The following is a 21,685-nucleotide window of genomic DNA, read 5'->3' on the forward strand; positions in this document are numbered from 1 at the left end:
CTACTACACGTGTGAGGGGAGAGGACTTCTACCTTAGGCCGCCATTAAAATGTAGACTCCCTTTCTGGGCAGGAAGAAACCTCTCCCAAGAGGGCAGTCCACCATGGGCAGGGTGAGGTAAAGACCTCCGAAGTGCTGGATGCAGATGCAGAAAGTTCTAGAAGGCAGAAGTCTCCTCTGTTTAACTCTGTGCCCGGCTGGCATCACCTGAGTAGTCAGTCCATATGGGGTCACCAGGACTCCAGCACCCACAGGGGATTCCTTTTGGGTGAGGTGGACCTCCTGACAAAAACTCAGGTCCTCCAGTCCTGTGGTTGATGCATCAAAGGGTCCCTGCTCTGCTCCCCGCATCAAGATTTCAGCTCTGTGTCTTTGGGAAAGTGACTTGACATCTCTGACCTCAGTTTCCTCACCTATAAGACAAAGGAGGTAAAAATACATCATTTATGAGTCCCTTCAGCTCTGGTTCTCACCACCAATGAATTTATAATTGGAGTTGTTATGTTTTCTCCCTCATCAATATCCCAGATTGTTCCTTTTCTTTTTGTCCTAATGACTTACCCCTCCCTGCTCCTGTTTCAATGACCCAGGGTCTCTCCTTGGGGCTAATGGTCTTAGCTCCAAGACTTTTATATCCAAGAGGGCATTTTGGGAAGCATCTAATCTGGTCCAGCAGCTTTAGCCTGGAATTCAGGGCCACTGAAAGGTGTTTTGGGGGGTTTATAAATATGGAAGCATTTCAGCCAAACAATGAATTAAGCCACCGCAGGAACCACTTGTAGAGTTTGAAACATTTGTGCTCAAGACTTTGTTGGAAAAAACATTCCTCTCACTCAATCCCCTCACTTTTTAGATGAGAAAATTGAGGTCCCAGGAGGCGAGGTGACTTGACTGAGTTATCTAAGTATCTTTCTGACATTTAGGTTAGATGTCATTCGAAAGATTTTAAATGCTATAGCTTTTGTGGGTGTACGTGTGGTAACCGGAAAATTCTCAGCGTCTGTGTCTCTATTTCTGCATAGAGAGCAAACGTATGGATGTCAGGGTGGCAAGGGGGTGTGTGGGATGAATTAGGAGGTTGGGATTGACATATACGCACTACTATGTATAAAACAGAAAACTAATGAGAACGTCCTGTACAGCACAGGGCACTCTACTCAATGCTCTGTGGTGACCTAAATGGTGACCTAAATGGGGAAGGAAATCCAAAAAAGAGGGGATATATGAATACGTATGGCTGATTCACTTTGCTACACAGCAGAAGCTCACACAGCATTGTGAAGCAACTATACTCCAATAAAAAATTAATTAAAAAAAGAGAAAATTCTCAGTCAACAGAAGGAGAGAAGTACTAGAACTGGGTTCCTCTGGGGACTCTGGAAGGCCCGGCTGTGAACATGACCCTCGCCGCCCTCCCTCCCATTTCTTCCGGCTCCCACCCCTGCCCTGTGGTGTGAGGAGGGCCCACCGATGGCTCTTGCCCCCCCGCCCAGCCCCTTCTCTGACGCAGGGCCCTTTCTGGGTTCTGCTGTGCCCTGTCCCTCCAGGTCTGTGGTGAAGCTGTGGAGAAGTGGGTTGGCTGTTGTTTTTTCTGACTTCCTGTGTGCTTCGGAAACATCAAAGAAAGAACAGCTAAAGGAAGAAAGGGCTGAGGACCGTTATGCCAAACATCGACTTACATCCGACCTGGGGGGGAGCTAGGTTCATGATTGCTATGGAATGAGAGCCCAGGATTCTGACTGCCCCCTGCCATTTCCTACCTGGGGCTGGAAGTAGGTAGGGGGGTCCTGGATATTTTCAGGTTTGGATCAGCTGTACCTTGGGAGGTAGCCTAAGTGATTCTTGAGAAGCATTTATCACTGAAACCAAACCCATTAAAATGGAATGCTTAATTACCTCTCTACCACAACTGTTTTCATTTCTCTGTCTCCTTTTCTGCACACACCTAGCTATAACCATGGGCACATATTTGTGTAGCAAATATGCATAGAATCTTTGGGGTTTTTTATTTTACTTTAATTGTGTATGCCTAAGTAGTCTCCTAACCCTAACCCTAACCTTTTAGAACACGACAGGAATTAATTTATGAGTGAAGCTCTGTACCTGGGTGAGAAAGACAGAACTATGGGAAAATGCCAGGTTTGCTCCTTTTCTTTCTTCCTTCCTCCCTCCCTCCCTTCTTTCCTTCCTTTCCTTCCTTCTCTTTTTCTTTTCTCCTGATGGCACATTGTGAGCTACCTGCCCATAAACCCCCATTCTCAGGGCCTCCTACTCAAATTGTGACCCACAGATGGGTCCCTAAGGGTCATTTCTTCCCCAGCCTAGCCTAGCCACCTGGCTCCAAGTTTGTATGCCTGCCTTTGGGTCCATGAGATCTTTTTCTTCCATAGCTCTTGTAAAAGGATAACAGCAATTTTGCTACCGTTCGGGCTCAGAAAATTTTGGCTTGGGATTTCCCTCTGTATTTTATTTTGTTTTTCTAACCAGGGGAGAAAAAATTCCTACCACACTTTGAGAAGTGGTTGAGAACATTGTGAGAGAAGGGCTACAAGCTGGGGGATTTCTTGCCACCGTACTCAGGTTTTCCCTCCCTTGGAACTCCTGTGGCTAGAGTTTGAAAAGGTCAGAGTTCCCCCCAATTTTTTGATTTTTCTGAGCTCTGAATAATTAAAGCTACCTATTTCTGCTCTTTCTGTCCATTTCTCAACAATAGGCTTGGGTAACAGTAAGAAACTAAAACAGAAACCACCACTGTGCTCTGGACTCAGTCTCAGAGACAGCCAGGAATGTCCCACACTTAAGAATCGTAACTCACTGAGGTCTGTCACTGCACCGAGTGTTTGTCAGACTCCACCCTGCCAGTGGGAGCCTGCAGCCTGGGCATGGGGAGACCTGGGTTCCAGCCGAGAGTCCTTGCATTTTAGTCTCTCTGAAACTCAGTGCTCACCAGCAAGACAAGGGCCAAACCAGCTATTCTGCACCCTCACTGGTATGTATCAGAATCACCTGGGATGTGATTAAAAAATACAGATGACTGGGCCTCAGCCCAGAGGTCTCCATTCATGGAGATGAAGACAGGGCTAAGGATTGGGATATATATACGTATGCATACGTATATATTGTTAAAACAAAATTATTCAGATGCTTGCTAAAGAATGGTAAGGCAGGCTTTATTCAGGGAAACTACTATAGTGGAGTTTTGCAGTAGGGGAAAGAAATTGAAATAAAACAAGGAAAAGTGGAAACGATTGCCAAGGACCAGGGTGGTGGTGCTGGTGGGGTGGCCAGTGGGTGGACAGGGTGAGAGGGCAGGGTTTTCCTTTTCTCAGTTCACCTAGCAGGATTCTTGCTGAAGACAGGCTACAGTGACCAGATGTTACCTGGGGGGTGGGGATGGGCAACAATAGAAGGTGGGGAATTCTGGCTAAACCCACTTAGTGGGATTCTTGCTAAAGCTGGGACTCTACAAAGACAGAGATGGAAGCCGACGTCCAGGCCTAGTAGAGCAGAGGGCTCAGAAGAGCCTGACTGAAGTTTGGTCGTGGAGAGAATCTTTGTCTATATGTGTACTAACACGTGTACCCACAGCCAGGTGAGGAAGGCCGGGTCCAAGTGCTGTTAGGGGTGATGTATCAAGTCAAATAGTCCACTGTTCTCACCGTTAGAATCCGGAGCCCTCGGGTTGTCTGTGGGCGGAGGCCTTCTTCTCCGGCAGTCCCGGACCCATTACTGCAGGGTGTGGCAGTAAAGAGCCCACACCCGGAGCCCTCGGGACAACATGGGAATCCCAGTCTAGTCTCTACCTGCCCTGTGATCTTCAGGAAGTCATTTTGCTCAGCCTCAGCTGCCCCATCCTTGAGATGGGTGATTAACAGTACCTACCTTTTCAATTTCTTCTTAGGATTAAACGGGCTCTTAGGTTAACCACTGTCAGTTCTCAGAAGTGAGCCTGCTGCAGGCGTGCAGGGGAGGAGAAAGGAAGGGGACACGGGCTCAGGGGCTCAGGGCTGGAGACGGAATCAAGGTCACAGGTGTGGCAAAGACCCCCCAGGCCTTGGCAGGTGCTCTGGTCTCTTGGAGGACTGTCTAGGGTTAAGGATAACTTCCTGTAGTCCCAGGTTCTCTTGACAGATTTTATTGAGCTTCCTCTCTGCCTTATTCACCCCAATTCCTATTTTTATTTTTTTCTTCCTGTTTGGCCAGGTGGCCTGCGGGATCTTAGTTCCCTGACCAGGGATCGAACCCATGACCCCTGCAGCGGAAGCGTGGAATCTTAACCACTGGACCGCCAGGGAAGTCCTGACATCTACATTTGGGGCCTATTTGCTCTCTAGCCTAACTCTGGGGTAAGAGGGTTGGCCACTGTGGGCTATGTGGAGCGTGCAGAAAGTAAGAAAGTCAGGCTGTCAGAGGAGGAGCTAGAGGTTGAAAGGAGAAAGAGGGCCAGCATCTGGCCTCGTGGAAGCCACTTAATGTTTACATATATTTAACCAACGTAACAGCAAAACTTAAGGTCTATTAACTGTATGTAATTCTAAACGTACGTGCATTTTTATGTAGTTATAATCAGTATGTGAACTTCATTCCCTGTCACTTAACATTTTTAATATAAATATTTTCACGAATCACCACTGTTCATGTTTTTAAATGGCGTGTATCGTTAACGATATTGCTTAGAATTCCCCCCCTCAGCATTTCCCTGAGCATTTTGTTCTGATTTCACTTTCTCTCTATTATAAATAGTACAGCTATGAACATCTTTGTGCATGTGATCCTTGCTTCCTCTTTAGTTATGTGGGGTGTGCATTTCCCACAGTTGGGTGGCCAAGTCAATACATGTGAGTTATTTGTTTTTTATTGAAGTGTAGTTGATTTACAATGTTGTATTTGTTTCTGGTGTACAGCAAAGTAATTCAGTTATACACATATGTGTGTGTGTGTGTGAATTTTGTTTTCAGATTCTTTTCCATTGTAAGTTATTACAGGATATTGAATATGGTTCCCTGTGCTATACAGTAAATCCTTGTTGTTTATCTATTTTATATATAGTAGCGTGTATCTCTTAATCCCAAACTCCTAATTTATCCCTCCCTCCCCCCCTTTCCCCTTTGGTACCCATAAGTTTGTTTTCTATGTCTGTGAGTCTGTTTCTGTTTTGTAGATAAATTCATTTGCACTGTTTTTTAGATTCCACATATAAGTGATATCATATATTTGCCTTTCTCTGTCTGACTTACTTCACTTAGTACGATACTCTCTAGGTCCGTGCATGTTGTTGCAGATGGCATTATTTTTTACGGCTGAGTAGTATTCCATTGTATATATATGTACCACATCTTTATCCATTTATCTGTCAATGGACACTTAGGTTGCTTCCACGTCTTGGCTATTGTAAATAGTGTTGCTATGAACATTGGGGTGCATGTGTCTTTTCGAATTACAGTTTTTGTCTTTTCTGGATATATGCCAGGGAGTGGGATTGCTGGATCATATGGTAACTCTATTTTTAGTTTTTTAAGGAACCTCCTTACTGTTCTCCATAGTGGCTGTATCAATTTACATTCCCACCAACAGTGTAGGAGGGTTCCCTTTTCTCCACACCCTCTCCAGCAATTATTGTTTGTAGATTTTTTGATGATGGCCATTCTGACCGGTGTGAGGTGATACCTCATTGTAGTTTTGATTTGCATTTCTCTGTTAGTGATGCTGAGCATATTTTCATGTGCCTGTTGGCCATCCGTGTGTCTTCTTTGGAGGAATGTCTATCTAGGTCTTCTGCCCCACGTGAGTCGTTTTCTATTCAACTAGCTTGCTCTTCAGGAAGCCGGTTCTGAATCAACAGGCAATTGTACCAGTTTCATTTCAAGCCCATAAACATAAGATTTTATTATTTTTCTCCAGGTATCTTGGCTGTTTAAAAGGTTTGTAGTGATACCTCAAAGTGGTTTTTATTAGCATTTTTGACTGCTGAGGATTTTCCCATCTATTTTTAATTTTCCCAAGTCTTTTCACACACAGGTGGCATCCTGTTTGCTGGACGGAGCATCTAAATTTGCACTAAAGTGAAAGCTGATCACTGCAGTGTACAGATTGGGGACACCGTCATACTTCATGGTTTGAGTATCTGTTTACAGAAAGCAAATTTGTAGTGTCTACTGGAGTTGCAAAGAGTAGCAGATTGGGGGTTGGTAGGTGGAGAAGCTTGTTCAGGAGGATGTTTTCGTTGTTTTTAAGGTGGTACTGGATGAGGGGACTATACCTCTACTGTCAGACCTGGCTTTGTACTTTCTGGTTGAAAAAAAAAAGTACTTGAGTTTTCATTTCATTGTCAATTTTTTTCCTGTTTATTAAATGTATCATCAAAGATAACAAAATTCTACATCGTCATGATTATTACACATATTAATATATAAAAGGCCAGTATTCCTTTTAGCGCTGCAGGGCTGGAAACTGATGTTTATGTGTAAGTTTTTGTGTGAGCAGAATTCTGGGGCCATATCAGAAAAGCAGTGTTCATCTGGAACCACCTTGCTGTGCGGAGACAAAGCCCCTAGTGGTGGGACTTGGGCTGTGGGCTGTGTTTGTTGGGCTAAAATGGGAAATCTGAGTGCTGGTCCTGCCTCTGCCACTTAAGAAAAGTGACCCCAGGCAAAGTGCTTGGTCACTTTTCCTCATCCTCCAAATGGGAGTGGAGTCTGCCTTGGGAGATAGTAGCAAGATAGCGAGTGTTCAAACACTCTAGAAAGGGGTGCATGGTGGGTGTTCTGAGCATGTAAAGACCACCGCTCTTCTTTTATATCGTTTTTTGAAACTCTTTATTTTATATTGGAGCATAGCCAATTAACAATGTTGTGATAGCTTCAGGTGCACAGCAAAGTGACTCAGTCATACATAGACATGTATCCATTCTCCCAGACTCCCCTCCCATCCAGGCTGCCGTATAACATTGAGCAGAGTTCCCCGTGCTATACAGTAGGTCCTTATTGGTTATCCATTTTATTTATTTATTTATTTTTAAAATTTTATTTATTGGCTGCATTGGGTCTTCGTTGCTGCACGCGGGCTTTCTCTAGTTGCAGCGAGCGGAGGCTACTCTTTGTTGTGGTGCGCGGGCTTCTCATTGTGGTGGCTTCTCTTGTTGTGGAGCACAGGCTCTAGGCGCACGGACTTCAGTAGTTGTGGCACATGGGCTCAGTAGTTGTGGCTCGCAGGCTCTAGAGTGCAGGCCCAGTAGTTGTGGCGCACGGGCTTAGCTGCTCCGTGACATGTGGGATCTTCCTGGACAAGGGCTCGAACCCACGTCCCCTGCATTGGCAGGCAGATTCTTAACCACTGCGCCACCAGGGAAGCCCCTAGTTATCCGTTTTAAATATAGCAGTGTGTACATGTCGATCCCAAACTCCTTGACCATCCCTTCCTTCCACCCTTCCCCCTGGTAACCATAAGTTCGTTCTCTAAGTCTGTGAGTCTATTTCTGTTTTGTAAATAACTTGATGTGTATCATTTCTTTTTAGATTCCATATATAAGGGATATCATACGATATTTCTCTTTCTCTGTCTGACTTACTTCACTCAGTATGACAATCTCTAGGTCCATCCATGTTGCTGCAACTGGCATTATTTCATTCTTTTTAAGGTCTGAGTAATATTCCATTGTGTATATGTACCACATCTTCTTTATCCATTCCTCTGTCCATGGACATTTAGGTTGCTTCCATGTCTTGGCTGTTGTAAACAGTGCTGCAGTGAACATCAGCGTGCACGTATCCTTTCGAACCATCGCTTTCTCTGGATATATGCCCAGGAGTGGGATGGCAGGGTCATGTAGTAGCTCTATTTTTAGTTTTTAAAGGAACTTCCATACTGTTCTCCAAAGTGGTTGTACCAGTTTACATTCCCACCAACAGTGTAGGAGGGTTCCCTTCTCTCCACACCCTCTCCAGCATTTATTGTTTGCAGATTTTTCAATGATAGCCATTTTGACTGGTGTGAGGTGATATCTTACTGTAGTTTTGCACAAAAGTCTGTTGCACTTTTTTTAAAACCTTGACTTGGATGAAGGAGTGGGGTCCATCTCTTGCATGGCAGCCCTGCAGCCATTTGAAACCAACAGTCCCGTCCTCATTTCCCAGGACTCCCATCCCCCTTTAGCCTAAGGGTCTGCCTCCCAGGCTCCCCACGCTCTGAAAGTCCTGGGATGTTCACCACAGAACACAGTCTCTCAAACCTCGGGGCTGTGGGCCACCAGTTCTGTAGATGAAGTTGTCTCAATGCCCCGGGGGAAATCACCGTCCTTATTTTAGGGATTTTCTAGTAACCCCAAAACCACGTTAAAGTTTTTGGCAACTATTTCATAGTGACTAACAGTGACTTCACAGCTTAAACCCCATTTTTTAAATCCATGCTGTTGCTAAACCACGTCTTCCTCATCCCAGACTGGGGAAGATTTTTTTTTTTTTTTTTAAGTCTACGTGAAGAACTTCACATTTATCCCATCTCACTGGCTGCGTTCTGTTCCCCTTGGTGTGTTTTGCCTGCCTGTGCAGATGTCAGGGGCCCTTTGTGGTCTTCAACCTAATCCTGTGTTCAACATGGTGCTTTTTGTCTAATAACCACAAACTCCTAAATGCCAAATAAAGAGGCGTGAACAAGGACCCATTCAAAAAGCCATCGGTCCTCAGGTTAATACAGACACTTGATCAGCAGCTGTTGGGAAAAGCCATCTGGCCAGTTATGAGCTCACCTCCTTGTCACTTGGCCTCCTCATCTTCCTCTCAAGAAAATGGGGAATAATTCAAAATACTCAACTGTAGCGTTGATTCATTATGGTACCGAATTTCCCAGCCCAACAACCAATTCTGTGTCACATGCAGAGAGGCAAATGGGATTTTGCCTGGAGCTGCAGGCTGGGAGAGAAGGAAGAGGCTGAGCTTGGGACTCGAAGGGGAGGAGAATTTAGTTTGAGCTTAACTAGGACAGAATGTGGCTTTGAAAATTACAACTTTTTAGGAAATTGGAAAGTAACAGGAGCTCCTCGGAGGAAGGAGCGCATCTTAAAATTCTGTACTGCCGTGCACCTTGTAGATTGCTATCTTGAGGTGCTGGGTGGTGATACCACTGCCGGGACCAGGCAACATCAAGGGTCAGAGGCAGGCTTGAAGCAAGTGACTATAGAATCTGCCCCCATCCTACTCCCAGGTCACTCACTGTTCAGGCCGTGCGGTGCTGGAATCAGCTCTCACAACATGCATTTCTCCCCAAGTCTGCCGTCAGTGAGATCGTGTTGGTAGCTTGAAATCAGCGATGACGGAAGTATTGACACAAGAGAAATCGGCAAATGCTGCAGACCAGGCCGTCTTTGCCCTGGATTACTGGTGAAACTCATGCCAAGGCCTTGTGTGAGCCACTCTTCTGCCTCCTAGCTCATGCCTGGCTTCATCCTATGGCCAAAATTATATTTTTTAAGTGAAAATCTGCTTCTCCATGGGGTCTTATATTGTCACCATCTCCTCTCCTTTCCCGGCAACCCTTCAGCACCCTCCTGACCAGCCCTATATCATAGCATGTGATTTCCCAAGCTTGCTGTGTCACCTTTTCCTGAGATCCAGGCGCCCCAGAGGCAAGTCCTCTCCTGTGATCAACTAATACCCAGCAGAGACCCCTACTAGATCCCATACCATATGGTGGCTGCTTTGCTCGAATCCTTTTCCTTTTTACAGTATTGTGAGTCTCTGCTGGACGGGGACCCTCTTCCCACTTTTGCTTATCTTCATACCTCCGGAGTCTGGTGTGTCTCCTGAAACATAGCAAGGCAGAGAGAGAGAGAGAGAGGGAGAGAGAGAGAGAGAGAAGTGGAGGGCTGGGGGAAGAGGGAAAGGGGAGAAGAGGAAAAAGAAGAAAGGCGGCGATGGGGGGAGAAAAACGGGCCAGTCCGAATCACTCATGAGCTGGCCGACTAGGACCAAGGGGTGTGGGATTTCTTGAAGGGCTGGGGAGCTAGCGGCGCTCAGAAGTCACACAGGAGGTAAGAAAACTCTGCCCAGCTGCAGGGATCAAAGTCCTTGAACCAGTGGGAGAACAGAGGTTCTGTTAACGAGGAAGGACGGGTAATGCGTCTCTGTTGCCCCCCTCCCAGCGCCCTGAGAGCCAGCTACGAGTCAGGTGACCTCTGGGTCACAAAGTGCTGGCAACAGAATGATCTGGAGTGGGTCGTGTGTGCGGGGGTGACGACCTGAAAATGTGGGAGACTCTCAATAAAGGTTTTTTGAATTACATTGAATTATAGCTGGTGCTAATCACAGCCTTCCTGGCTCCTTCCTTTGCAAGGTGATGGGGAGGGACGTTCGGCGAGGAGGGGAAGGGATTAACCAAGTGATGGATTGGGTGGCCCTGGAGCGGGCAGAATGCCGGCCCTCATGGAAACTGGGGTTTGAAAGGGCCCAGGGCTGGGGAGGGAGCGCTGTGTGGAGACAGTAGGGCCCATCTTCCCAGACACGGCAGGCCTGGCTCCCCAAGACGGCAAGGTCATTGCCAATTCGTTAAGTGGCTGCTCTCAGCAGGCCTTTGCAGAGGAAAGGCATGTGTTCCCCATTTTGTTGATGGGGAAATGGCAAGAGGAAGTGACTCAGAGACAGAGTGGAAATAAAATGCGTGTCTCATGACATTCTGGCTTCTGCTAGATCCAAAGGGCTGGCGTTTTGACTGTGTCCTGTGTGGCCTCGGTCCACGATTCTGTGGGTTCGCAGGACAGACGACGGCCCTCCATGTGAGCAGAGAGTAGGAGGTAGAGGTGTTCTTTTCAGGTGCCCAGGCAGGTGGAGAAGGTGGGTCTTGGAGGAAAGGCAGCCTCAGAGCCTGGAGACAGGAGGGGCTACCACCACCCCCTGAGCCTCGACTTACTGGGCCAGTTTAATTTTTTTAAGTGGGCGCTGGTATTGGGTTTCTGGTTCTTTCTTCTGCCAAGTCACAGGCGTTTTAAAAATACATGTGCCAGGGAGTTTACATAGGTAATCTCTGATTTTCTAGAAAGTTCTGCAGGATAGGTAATGTTAGCCTCCTATCCCAAGAGAGAAAACTGAGGTCTAGAGAGGTGACACAACTGGTAAGTGGCAGACACTTAAGGCCACCACCACGTTGCCTAGCTCTGAAATCCTTCGTGAGTAACGGCCTAGACTTCTGCAGCATGGCAGCCCCGAGGACATGAGTTTTAAACCCAGGTTCGAATGAGTCAGATGTGTGTGCCTTCTCCCTGACATCATGCCACCTTCCTGACGAATGGTGCCCTTTCTGTGCTCCCTGAAGTCATGGGCAGAACTTTCAGTCCTCAAGACATTGCCTTTTACCCTTGGAACTCCCAGCGTCACTCTCAAGTCTGGTTCCCGAAGAGGCCAAGCTTCCAGGCCAATTGGTAAAGGCTATCGTTGTCGTTTCATAAATGAATTAACATTGAAAAACCAAAAAACAAAAAAAAACAAAAAAAACAAAAAAAAACAAAGGTGGAAAGACAAAGTTAGAATAAAAGACTGCCTCTCAAATGGAATACATTCAGCTTTATGATGGATTCTTTAGTGTTCTTATTTTTCTCATTTTGCCATGGACACGGCGAAACATCACCAAAGGCCATCATCCACCTGCCAACTGCTGTTTGGGAACTCTGTCCCATCCCAGCTTGACGTCTCAAGGCATCAGAGCCAGTTGGTGGCAGAGCCGGACACTAAGTCCTAAGCATGGTGGCAGGACGTGACACCAGCAGCCCTCTCGCCATTGGCAACACGGTGGCCTTAATTCTCTGCCGCTTACCAAGTTGTATGCTCTGGAGAGTCACCTCGCTAGACCTCTCTAACATTACCTATCCTGCAGAATCCTCCTAGAGAATTAGAGGTTACTTACATAAACTCCCTGGCACACAGTATGTGTTCAATAAGACGTAACATTACCTTGCAGTGTCTTCAAGATCGAGTGTATTTTTCTGTGATGTTGACCCCTATAACCCTGACATCTTCCCCACACCAGTAACACAGCCCTGGGGACAGTGACAACCCAGAGGATCTGAAGGGACTTCAATCCTGCTTCAGTCTCCCCTCCCCCTTCAGGCAGGTGAATGTCTTGCCGTTCAGGAAGAGTGTCATTTATTTTCTTCCTGAAGACTTCAGGGACTCAGAGATTGTACCACTTCCCTTAGTGCCCTTGGCAGGTCTTGGCCAAGACGTTCTTATAGCCAATCAAAACTTTTCCTGTTTTAATTTGAGCCCATTTCCTTGTGTTTGTTATTCTTTGGCTTTGCCTTGGGCAGATCTGGGGGTTGGGAGACAGCCGGAGCCCACGGTGGCTCTGAGCCAGGGTTTTCTCCAGTGCCGTGGGACGGTCTCTCCTCTGACAGTGCCCATAGGGTCTAGGGCAGGCCAGGATGCAGGGAGGAAGGATTGCCAGGCTGGGGTCCAGGTCTGGACTACAGGAAGGAGCAGGGGTTTTGGCTCACACACTTAGAGTCAGAGGATTTTGTGATCAACAAAATCCAGAGACAAGCTACTGATGAGAAATTCAAGTAATCAGGCAAAGTCTGGAGGAACAGGCAAGTTCTGTTGTCCAGAAACAGGAGCTAGAGTCAGCAGGTCGTTCTCAAGTCTTCCTTACTGCACCCAGTGTCATATGTTGGTAGCTTGAAATCAGCCATGGTGGGCCTGGAGAGAAGACCATGCGTGACGTTGAGGGCTGTGTTCTCCAAGACCCCCAAGGCAGGTGACTGAGGCTTTCCTTATATTAACACCTTTCAGTTACTCTTCTTCAGAGAGTTTTGGGGGACCCCTTGGCAGTTCACTGCAGATCTGTACTGACAGTTGGGAGTTTTGGATGCCACGTGTCAGCAGAGACGTGGGCACCACCTTTCTGGGCTGAGGTCTTTCGGCCAAACACCTCCGGGACCTCTCATGACCAAGTCCTAGCTTGGGGAGGGGTGATGCTCTCTAAGCCAGGAGGACTCTGGATTCTTCACAGACTGGGGTGTTCCATGCTGTGTTGACACATTTCTTCTTGCATGGAGTTTGTGCCCACGTCTGTGGTATCAAGAGATACTACTTTCCTCAAAGGCAGATGGGAAGGTGGGAAAAACTTTGAACTTGGATTCAAATCTGCTTTGGGATCCGAGTTTGCTACTCAACAAGCATGATCCCTTGACCAGATGGCTTAAAGTTTCTTGAGTATGTTTTCTCATTTGTAAAATGGTCATAATCATCTCTGCACATCTCCCAGGATTGTTGTGCAAAACACATATGTTTCTTTTAAAGTTTTTTAATTGTAATTGTTTTTGGAATAGATAGCCCAAGGTTACCACTACAAAGGACTAAGGGCAGACCTGAGGGACTAGCATTGGTCTGAAGGCAAAGGTAGATCCCGGGTGACTGAAATAATTTTGCTAAGATATTTCAATGGGATCCACGTTGACTACTATGAGTGATGGCTCCTGAACCAAAGGCCAGGAAAAAACTGGTGACGATAAGAAACCAGTGTCATCCGAATGTGTTGATGATGGCCAACGTATCCATCTAGGTTGGATGTAGAATATGAATATTGCTCTTTGATCAGGGTCTGGCGGGGGCTGGCTCCTGCGTGGGCCAGGCGCTGCCCAGTTAGGCTGGGAAAGAGGAGTCAACTGTCAGGCTGTGGTTTCTCATCATCACATTTTTGAACCTACAGTGATGCATTAGTGTCACCCAAAGTCCATAGTTTACATCAGGGTTCAGTGTCGGTGTTGTGCATTCCATGAGCTCTGACAAATGTATGATGACATGTACCCATCCCTATAATATCATGGAGAGTATTTTCACTGCCCTCAAAATCCTCCATGCTCCTCCGCTTCATCTCTCCTTTCCCCCAAACCCTGGCAACCACTGATCTTTTTACTGTCTCCATAGTTTTGCCTTTTCCAGAATGTCATATAGTTGAAACCATACAGTTTGTAGCCTTTTCAGATTGGCTCCTTTCACTCAGTCATATGCATTTAAGGTTCCTCCATGCCTTTTCATGGCTTGCTAGAGCATATCTTTTGGGCATCGAATCATATTCCGTCGTCTGGGTGTACCCATAGTAAGGTAAGATGTTAAGAATAGGGGAAACTGAGTGAGGGGTCTATGAGAACTCTCTGTATTATCTTTGCAACTTTTCTGTAAATCTAAAACTCGTTTAAAATAAAAAGTTTATTAAACAAACGAAAAAGTATTCCGCTGTCTGGATGTACCACAGCTTATTTATCTGTTCACCTACTGAAGGACATCTTGATTGCTTCTAAGTTTCGGTAATTATGAATGAAGTTGCTATAAACATCCATGTGCAGGTTTTCGTGTGGACATAAGTTTTCAGCTCCTTTGGGTAAATACCAAGGAGCATGACTGATAAATCATGTAAGAGTCTGTTTAGTTTTGTAAGAAACCATACAACTGTCTTCCAAAGTTTGTACCAGCGATAACTGAGCATTCCTGCTGCCCCACATCCTCGTTACATGTTTACATCCTCTTGGCCCCTCAAGTTTAAAAGTACCGCATCTCATTGCACCACTGGCTGTAACTGCAAGGTTAAAAGCACCGTGGGGGCCTAACCCCCTCCCCCTGCAGACTCTGCCCTGACCTCTGTCCTGGCGAAGCTTTCTGACTTGCTCTGCCTCTGATACTGGGCTCTGCCTTTCAGAGAGGGCTTCTCTCCTTCACTCTTCTCTTCAGCCAATGACACACATCACAGGTGAAAGTGGAGCTTCCAAGATCGTAACAGCCAGATCTCTTGTATTTTACTGACATATTATTCCTACTTAACTGTTCTCTTTCAAACTCTCCCCTAGTATTTCAGGGAGTCCCCAGGGCGTCTCTGTGTGCTCACCAGCACCAGTACCCTTTGGGTGGGAATGCTGCCTGGGCTGGGGGGTATCTTCTGAATGGCACCCCATCCCCTTCACTGTGGATGTCCAGAAGCCACACGGTGTGACCTGCAGTTGTGGGTATAACGGCCTCCTTCCAGCTCTGAGTCCACGTTCCCACTGGCCAACATGATGACACTGCTTGCACCCCTATTTTCCAAATGGTCTTTGGGGTGTAGGCCCTTTGGCTTCCATTGGCATGATCTAGTCCCTGGGGACAGACACCATATGCTACTCCATTTCCTTCCTACGCAGATGCCTGTTTCACAAAACTGTGTCATGAGACCCCTGCCTGGAAATTAGTTTATACAAACAGATGCCCAGGGGTCATGGGGCCCCTGGCTCAGTAGACATAGGAGATCCTGAATCTAGGACCAGATGTGTGTGTGTTATTGATGGTTATATATATATATATATATATATATATATATATATATATATATATATATGCGGTTTGTCTGTATGACTAGAGTGTACGCTCTTTAGGGGCAAGACATCCTTCCCTCTTTTTCACATCCTATAGCAGATTTGTCATGGTCCCTTCTGATGTCCCCTTGGACCTTGCCATTTCAGTATTCTGCTTACTTTTACCTGCCAGCATCTGCTTCTTTTTGCCTGGGGACTTCCTCTGGCTCTGAGTCCACTCAGCCCTTGTGCAGAACTGGCTGGAAATGCTGAGACGATGGCTGTTAAGAAGTGGTGTGGCTCTGTCGCTCACTGGCTGGAGTGGCTGTACAGTGTGTGTTCTGTCCTCGCTCCCAGGGCTCCCAGCAGGGTTCCTCTGCAGTTGTCCAAGCGATCGCTCCGTTGATAACAGGCTGCCTTCCTTTCCCTGTCCCACATGTCCCACTCCCTGGTAGGTTTCCTGGGGTTGCCTTTACTTCCCTGGTTTCCTTATTGAAGGTCTGGGGAAACCGAGACACACACCCAGTACATAGCAGAGGATTGGCACACGGGACAGGTCCAGTAGACATTGAATAAAGGCATGGATGCTTCTAGAATACACATACTAGTCTCTAAAATAAAGCAGACTGGGTAGTCTTTTCTCCATCTGTCTTGTCCCAAATTCTGCCTGCCCAGGTGGACTCAGGCTGGCGCTCTGCTCCTTGTCTGCCTGCCCTGATGGAAAGGACACATCCTGCTTCTTTCCTTGTCCTCATAGCATCTCTTTCATGTCTTCATAATACACACTGGCTTTTTAAAGGAATGACTCCTTGCAGCTAGTGACTGTCTATGTCTCCCTTCTAGTGCCCAGCCAGTGTGATTGAATGAACATGGACTTTGCTGCCACATCTAAAATATTTGACTCCACATTTGTATTTTTAACGTAATTTTTATTGGAGTCTAGTTGATTTACAATGTTGTGTTAGTTTCTGCTGTACTAACACACAGCAGTTGTGTGTATAAGTGAATCAGTTATACATATACATATATCCAGTCTTTTTTAGATTCTTTTCCCATATAGGTCATTACAGAGTATTGAGTAGAGTTCCCTGTGCTATATGGTAGGTCCTTAATAGTTACCTGTTTTATATGTAGTTGTGTGTATATGTCAATCCCAATCTCCCAGTTTATCCCTCCCCCCGATTCCCTCTTGGTAACCATAAGTTTGTTTTCTACATCTGTGACTCTATTTCTGTTTTGTAAATAAGTTCATTTGTCCCATTTGTGTTTTAACTTTGCCAGCTCTGTCCTTCAGCCCCCAACTTCCAGTCTGAGGAATGTCCGCCTAAAATCACAGTCTCCTATTAGAAGGGAGAGATTCTTCTGTAAGAGCGGGTTCCATATGAGAGCTAAGCTTAGTCTGGAAGAGGTTCTCAACCCAGCCTGGATGTTAGAAACATCCTTAGAAACGTAAAAATACCAATGCCAGGCCTCCCACGGACAACCTCAGTGGCAATCTCTGGGCACAGGGTCTGCATTTAGACTTTCTTGACAGCTTCCCAGGGGCTCCTGATGTGGAGCCAAGATCGACACCTCCAGTCTGGAGCTAGAACTTCCATTGCTTCCTTTGGGTATCTCTGCTTTAGACCAGTGGGAATAAACCCTACAGAGCTGTTTGTTGTGGGATCCAGAGGCCAGGACCAATCTGGCTGAGATTTGGGGTGATCTAAAGACTCCTAGGATTCTTACAGGCTATATAGATGTCAACCAAACTGTCATCAGAACTGGGCTGGATCTGGAGGCCCAGCCCCACCTCTTCGCCCCGCAGCAGAAAGACCTCGCAGATTGGGCTGCCGGGGTGCTGTCCCTCTGTATGCGGTGCGTGATTCTCTGGGAGATGACTTCCTGTGGGACTGAGGCTTCGAGCCCTGAAAGCCCAGGTTGGCGGCTACAGGTGCGGGTGGGCGGAGCCCTCAGCTACTAGGCTGGCCCCCCAACCTGGACCCTTCCCTGTCTTTCCCATTCCAGTGCCCTCCAGGCCACCCATTCTCCACTTCGATTCCTTCCCGGCTTCTCTCCCCTTGTCCCTGTTTCTCTCCTGCTATTTTCTACTGTCTCGCTCTTCGCTTTTTCTGCTCAGCTGTGCCTTGGAACCAGGCTGGGGCCGCCTCCTCTCAGAGCTGCGTTTGCAACGTGTGGGGCCCTTGCCTGGGAGCCAGTGTGGGAGGAGAAAAGTGCTGGCGAGAGGGGGCTTCTAGCAGAGAGCTCACAGCCTGCGAGCTCTGGGTCCAGGTCGATACCTGGACGTTTAGGCAAACTGCTCCTTTATTTGTGTTTCCGCTTCCCCATCCATGAAGCCGGATGCCTTTAAGGGGAGTTTTCGGGAGTGGGTGGATGTGTGCTTTGCACAGGTCTCAGAGCTTGTTGGGTGCTGTCCCAGGGGGATGAGGCGTGTGGGCCCACACCACTCATTTCAGGGTTGTCCCTCTGCTGTCTCCACAGGACTGCGATGTGCCGGTCCTAGCTGCCGTCTGAGAGGATGTCCGGGGTTTCTGAGACCCTGAGCCGAGTGAAGGTGGGCACGTTACGTCGGCCTGAAGGCCCCCCAGAGCCCATGGTGGCAGTGCCAGTAGACGTGGAAAAGGAAGACGTGCGGATCCTCAAGGTCTGCTTCTATAGCAACAGCTTCAACCCCGGGAAGAACTTCAAACTAGTTAAATGCACTGTGCAGACCGAGATTCGGGTGAGTGTGGTGGGTGCTGCCTGCTCCGTCCATTTGTCTGTCTCTCCCTCATCTTCCTGGGCAGCTGAGCATCCCTCCTTCAGCCTAGCAGGCTCTCCTGTATCCACCACGTGGGCTGGGGGCCCTGGAGGGATGTTCTCAGCCTGTGGCTCCAGGCCTCCTCTCCAGGGCTCTGCAGCCTGAGGCACAGATTGTGTAGCCTTTGTTTGAACCCCAGATCGTTTGCTCAAGCTTTGATTTATCTCATTTCAACTCATTCAATATTTATGACATTTGAGGCTCTGCAAGGGATGTAAGCTCCCCCCACCCTCAGAGGGTTTACACTCTCATGGAATTGGAATACACAAGTGATTGCATTGAAAGTAGAACAAAAGTGGTTTAGGACATGCGCTGCGTGCTTACAGAAGGGAGCTGTGAGGCGTTTAGAGGATGCTAATGAACTAGAGATGCCCTCGACCAGGGACATGGTTGCCAGGCCCTTTCTGAGGCAGTACTTCAGCTGGCTCACTTTCACCCAGGGCCTCGGAATCTGTTTTGCAAATCCAGGTACCCACAGTCATCAGGGCACCTAGACACCAGGAAGCCAGTTCTCTTTAGCCAACCGTGTAAGAACTTGTCATCAGAAGCAGAGTCACAATACACTGATTGATTTTAAATGCCTACGTTTATTGAATAATTACTATGTACATGCCTGACTCAATCCCTTTACATTATCTCATTGAATCCTCCCCACAGTGCCACGAGGTAGATACAATGAGGATATCCCTTTCCACTCTCAGAATATTCCTTTCTGATGATGCAAAAGAAAGCCAAATCGATTCTCCAGAGTTTGCTTAGTGGGTTTGTAATTTGAACAAAGGAAGCAGGAGAACCTTGGGAAAACTCCGCAGGTCTGAGAAAGCTGGATGAACCATCTCCAATCCTCTCATCACTAACCCTTCCGTGTCCTGGAAGTCAGCATCCCCCAAACTCAGTCAGCGTCTTTTCTGCTCGGTGCTGGCAGCAGCCTCTCCACGTCTGTCCCTTTGGCTGCCTTCAGTCTGTAACAGCACACGCTGTACTTCAGTACACCCGAGCAGAATGTAATTGATTAGGTCACTGTCTTAGCCAGTTGTCACAACTGATTATGGTTTGGTTTTTCCCTGTTTCCTATAACTGATTTGATTAGGGCCTTGTTTGCATCTTATGGTTCCAGATCTGTAGGTACAGTTGTGTCCCGAGAGCAAGCCCTGGGCACCTTCCTCCAGGAGGATGTTTTCATGTCTCCTTAACTATCTACTTCTTGAGTCTTCCTTTGGCTGTATCATCTTTGCAGATAGCTGATGCCATCTACCGTGGGATTTTCGAGTTTAATTTTCAGAAGGCAACCTGATTCCCATGTTCGGAGCACCTCCCTGCTTTTTTGTGCTGAAACCCAAAGAGCATCTGGTTAGACCAGATTAGAGCATGTTCTGTGGCATTATGGTGCAAAGGGACCCTAAAGGATTGGTAGATTGGAAGAGGCAGTGCTGAGGAGAGCAGGGGGCTTTCCAAGAGGAAGGGACAGCAAGAACAAAGGCAGGGAGGCTGCTCATGGGAGCCTCCAGGGAGGCTGGAGCATGGGTTATATATATTTAGAAAAGTATCTAAAGTCAAGATCAGAAAGGAAATTTGATGGCCAATAAGGGAGGGCCTAGCATATCAAGCTAAGGAATTTGTACTTGGACAGGTATTAGAAACACACAGCTTTTAAACAGGGGAGAAGCTTTCCTGGAGCTGTCTGATGTCTTGCTAGGTGTCTAAGGGGAAAAAATACAATAGCCTACAGAAAGGGCAGTGAGACCCAAGCTTAAGAAGAATGGCTAGCTCTTGAGGCATTACCTGGAGGGGTGTGAGAACAGAGGTGGAAAAAGAACAAAGAAAGAAGCGATAGCCTTCTAGGCGTTTATGTCCCAGCCTTGTGGTTCTGCCTGTTTCCAATCTGTCCTATAGGCAACATGTCACCTGCTTATTGCAAACAGTCATGGCTTTCAAATCACCTAGACTTTGAGCCCGATACTGCTCCACCCTTGCTGGGTTTATGGCCTTAGACCCAACACAACTAACCTGGCTCAGTCCCTTCACTTGGGGATTATGCCCACCCGTAACCTTGTTGTAAGGATCAGAGGTGATAGATGGGAAGCGTCCAGCATATGGCAGGAGCTCAATCATTGGAAGCTATTGACTGTGTGGGTCATTACCCTGCTCAAGAATCTCCAAGGGTCTCTAATCACCCATAGAATAAAGTTCAAATCATCTTCTTTCAGTGTTTATCCACTTATCTGCCATATTTTCAAATAAAGTAAGATGATCAGATTTGTATTTTGAAACAGTATGTAGTGTCCTGCAAGATGTTAAGACATGCATGCTGGAGAAGGGTTTTTATGGTCAAAGAAGTTTGGGAAATGCTTGGTTAAGCAATCCTGAACCAATTCCTTTGTGACAGCACTTCTCAGAATCTTAAATATGCTGTCATGCATGGTGGGTCACCAAGAAAGAGCCACAGAGGGTGATGTTTTCTTAAGTCAGCCATTCCTTATTTGCCTAAAAAACCCTTCTCTTAAAAGTTGGACAACAGCTCTCTAGGAAATCATTTAGGGATCCGTTTTTCCTAAACTCTGACCAAAGTACAAAAAGGGTAGGAGAGAGGAAAAGCTGGTGAAAGGGAGATGGATTAGGAAGCTGTGGCCGTAGTGTGGGCGGGAAATGATGAACTAGGGAAGTGGCATTGGGAACAAAGACAAGTCAACAGATCTGAGTGCATCTAAATAGGCAGAGTCAACAGAAGTTGATGATTAACTAGACGTAGGGAGGAAGAGAAAGGAGGAAGACAAGGACGACTCAAGCTTTTGCTTGGGCAGCTGAATGGGTGTTGATGCCATTCATTGAGATACCAACAGAGAAAGGAAGGGTGTTGTGAGATTTCAGCTTTACATGTGTTGTGTCTGAAGTGCTTATGAAACACACTCGTAGAGGAATGTGGGCCTGGAGCTGAGGAGGGAGAAAGGACCTAGAGGCGAGGATTTGGGAGTCATTCTGCAATGGATACCATGCGAATAGGTAGGATCACCCATGGAGAATGAGCAGAGCAGGAGAAGGAGTTCCAGTCAGGAAACCTTGGGAAACCAACCTCGAAGTGGCTGGTAAAGAGGGGCAAATGAAGGGAGAAAGAAGAGTCATCCAGAGACAGGTGAAAAGAACCGAGAGAACAGGAAGGAGACAGAAGCAGAGGAAACTTTGAGGAAAGAGTGGTTAACAGCTCAGACACTCAGAAAGGTCAAATCAGATAAGGCTAAAAATAGGTTCATTGACTTCAGCAACAGGTGCTATGATGATCTTGTACTGGGCAGTTTCAGTGAAGAGATGGGGGCAGAAGCCATCGTGCAGTCAGTCGGAGAGTGGAGACAGTGAATGTTACCATTTCGGAAAGGTTTTGCTCATGAAGGGAAGGAAGGAGGAAAAGGCAAGAGGAACAGTGTTACCGGCAGAGGAAATAGCACGTGCTAAGATCCTGAAGTGACCAACACACATGTCAGGTTTGAGGCTAAAGGATGTCCAAAGTTGACTAGTTAGACCATGCTATTGATTTTGGATTTTACCCCATCTTCCGTGGGAAGCCACTGCTATAGTTTAAACAT

At 46.9% G+C, this 21,685-nt stretch overlaps 1 protein-coding gene across 3 annotated transcripts in view; it reads left to right on the forward strand.

The window, feature by feature from the left end:
- The window catches only part of PTK2B (protein tyrosine kinase 2 beta), a 139,127-nt gene that overhangs the window by 58,206 nt on the left and 59,236 nt on the right, over positions 1–21,685 (forward strand). For all 3 annotated transcript variants that reach the window (XM_032634857.1, XM_032634856.1, XM_032634858.1), the window contains one exon: positions 17,789–18,029. In XM_032634857.1, coding sequence (XP_032490748.1) covers positions 17,826–18,029 — 204 coding nt within the window. In that variant the 5' untranslated portion in view covers positions 17,789–17,825. The remainder of the gene's footprint in view (positions 1–17,788; positions 18,030–21,685) is intronic.

Source organism: Phocoena sinus, chromosome 6, assembly GCF_008692025.1.
Source record: "Phocoena sinus isolate mPhoSin1 chromosome 6, mPhoSin1.pri, whole genome shotgun sequence".
NCBI classification, from domain to species: Eukaryota; Metazoa; Chordata; class Mammalia; order Artiodactyla; family Phocoenidae; genus Phocoena; species Phocoena sinus.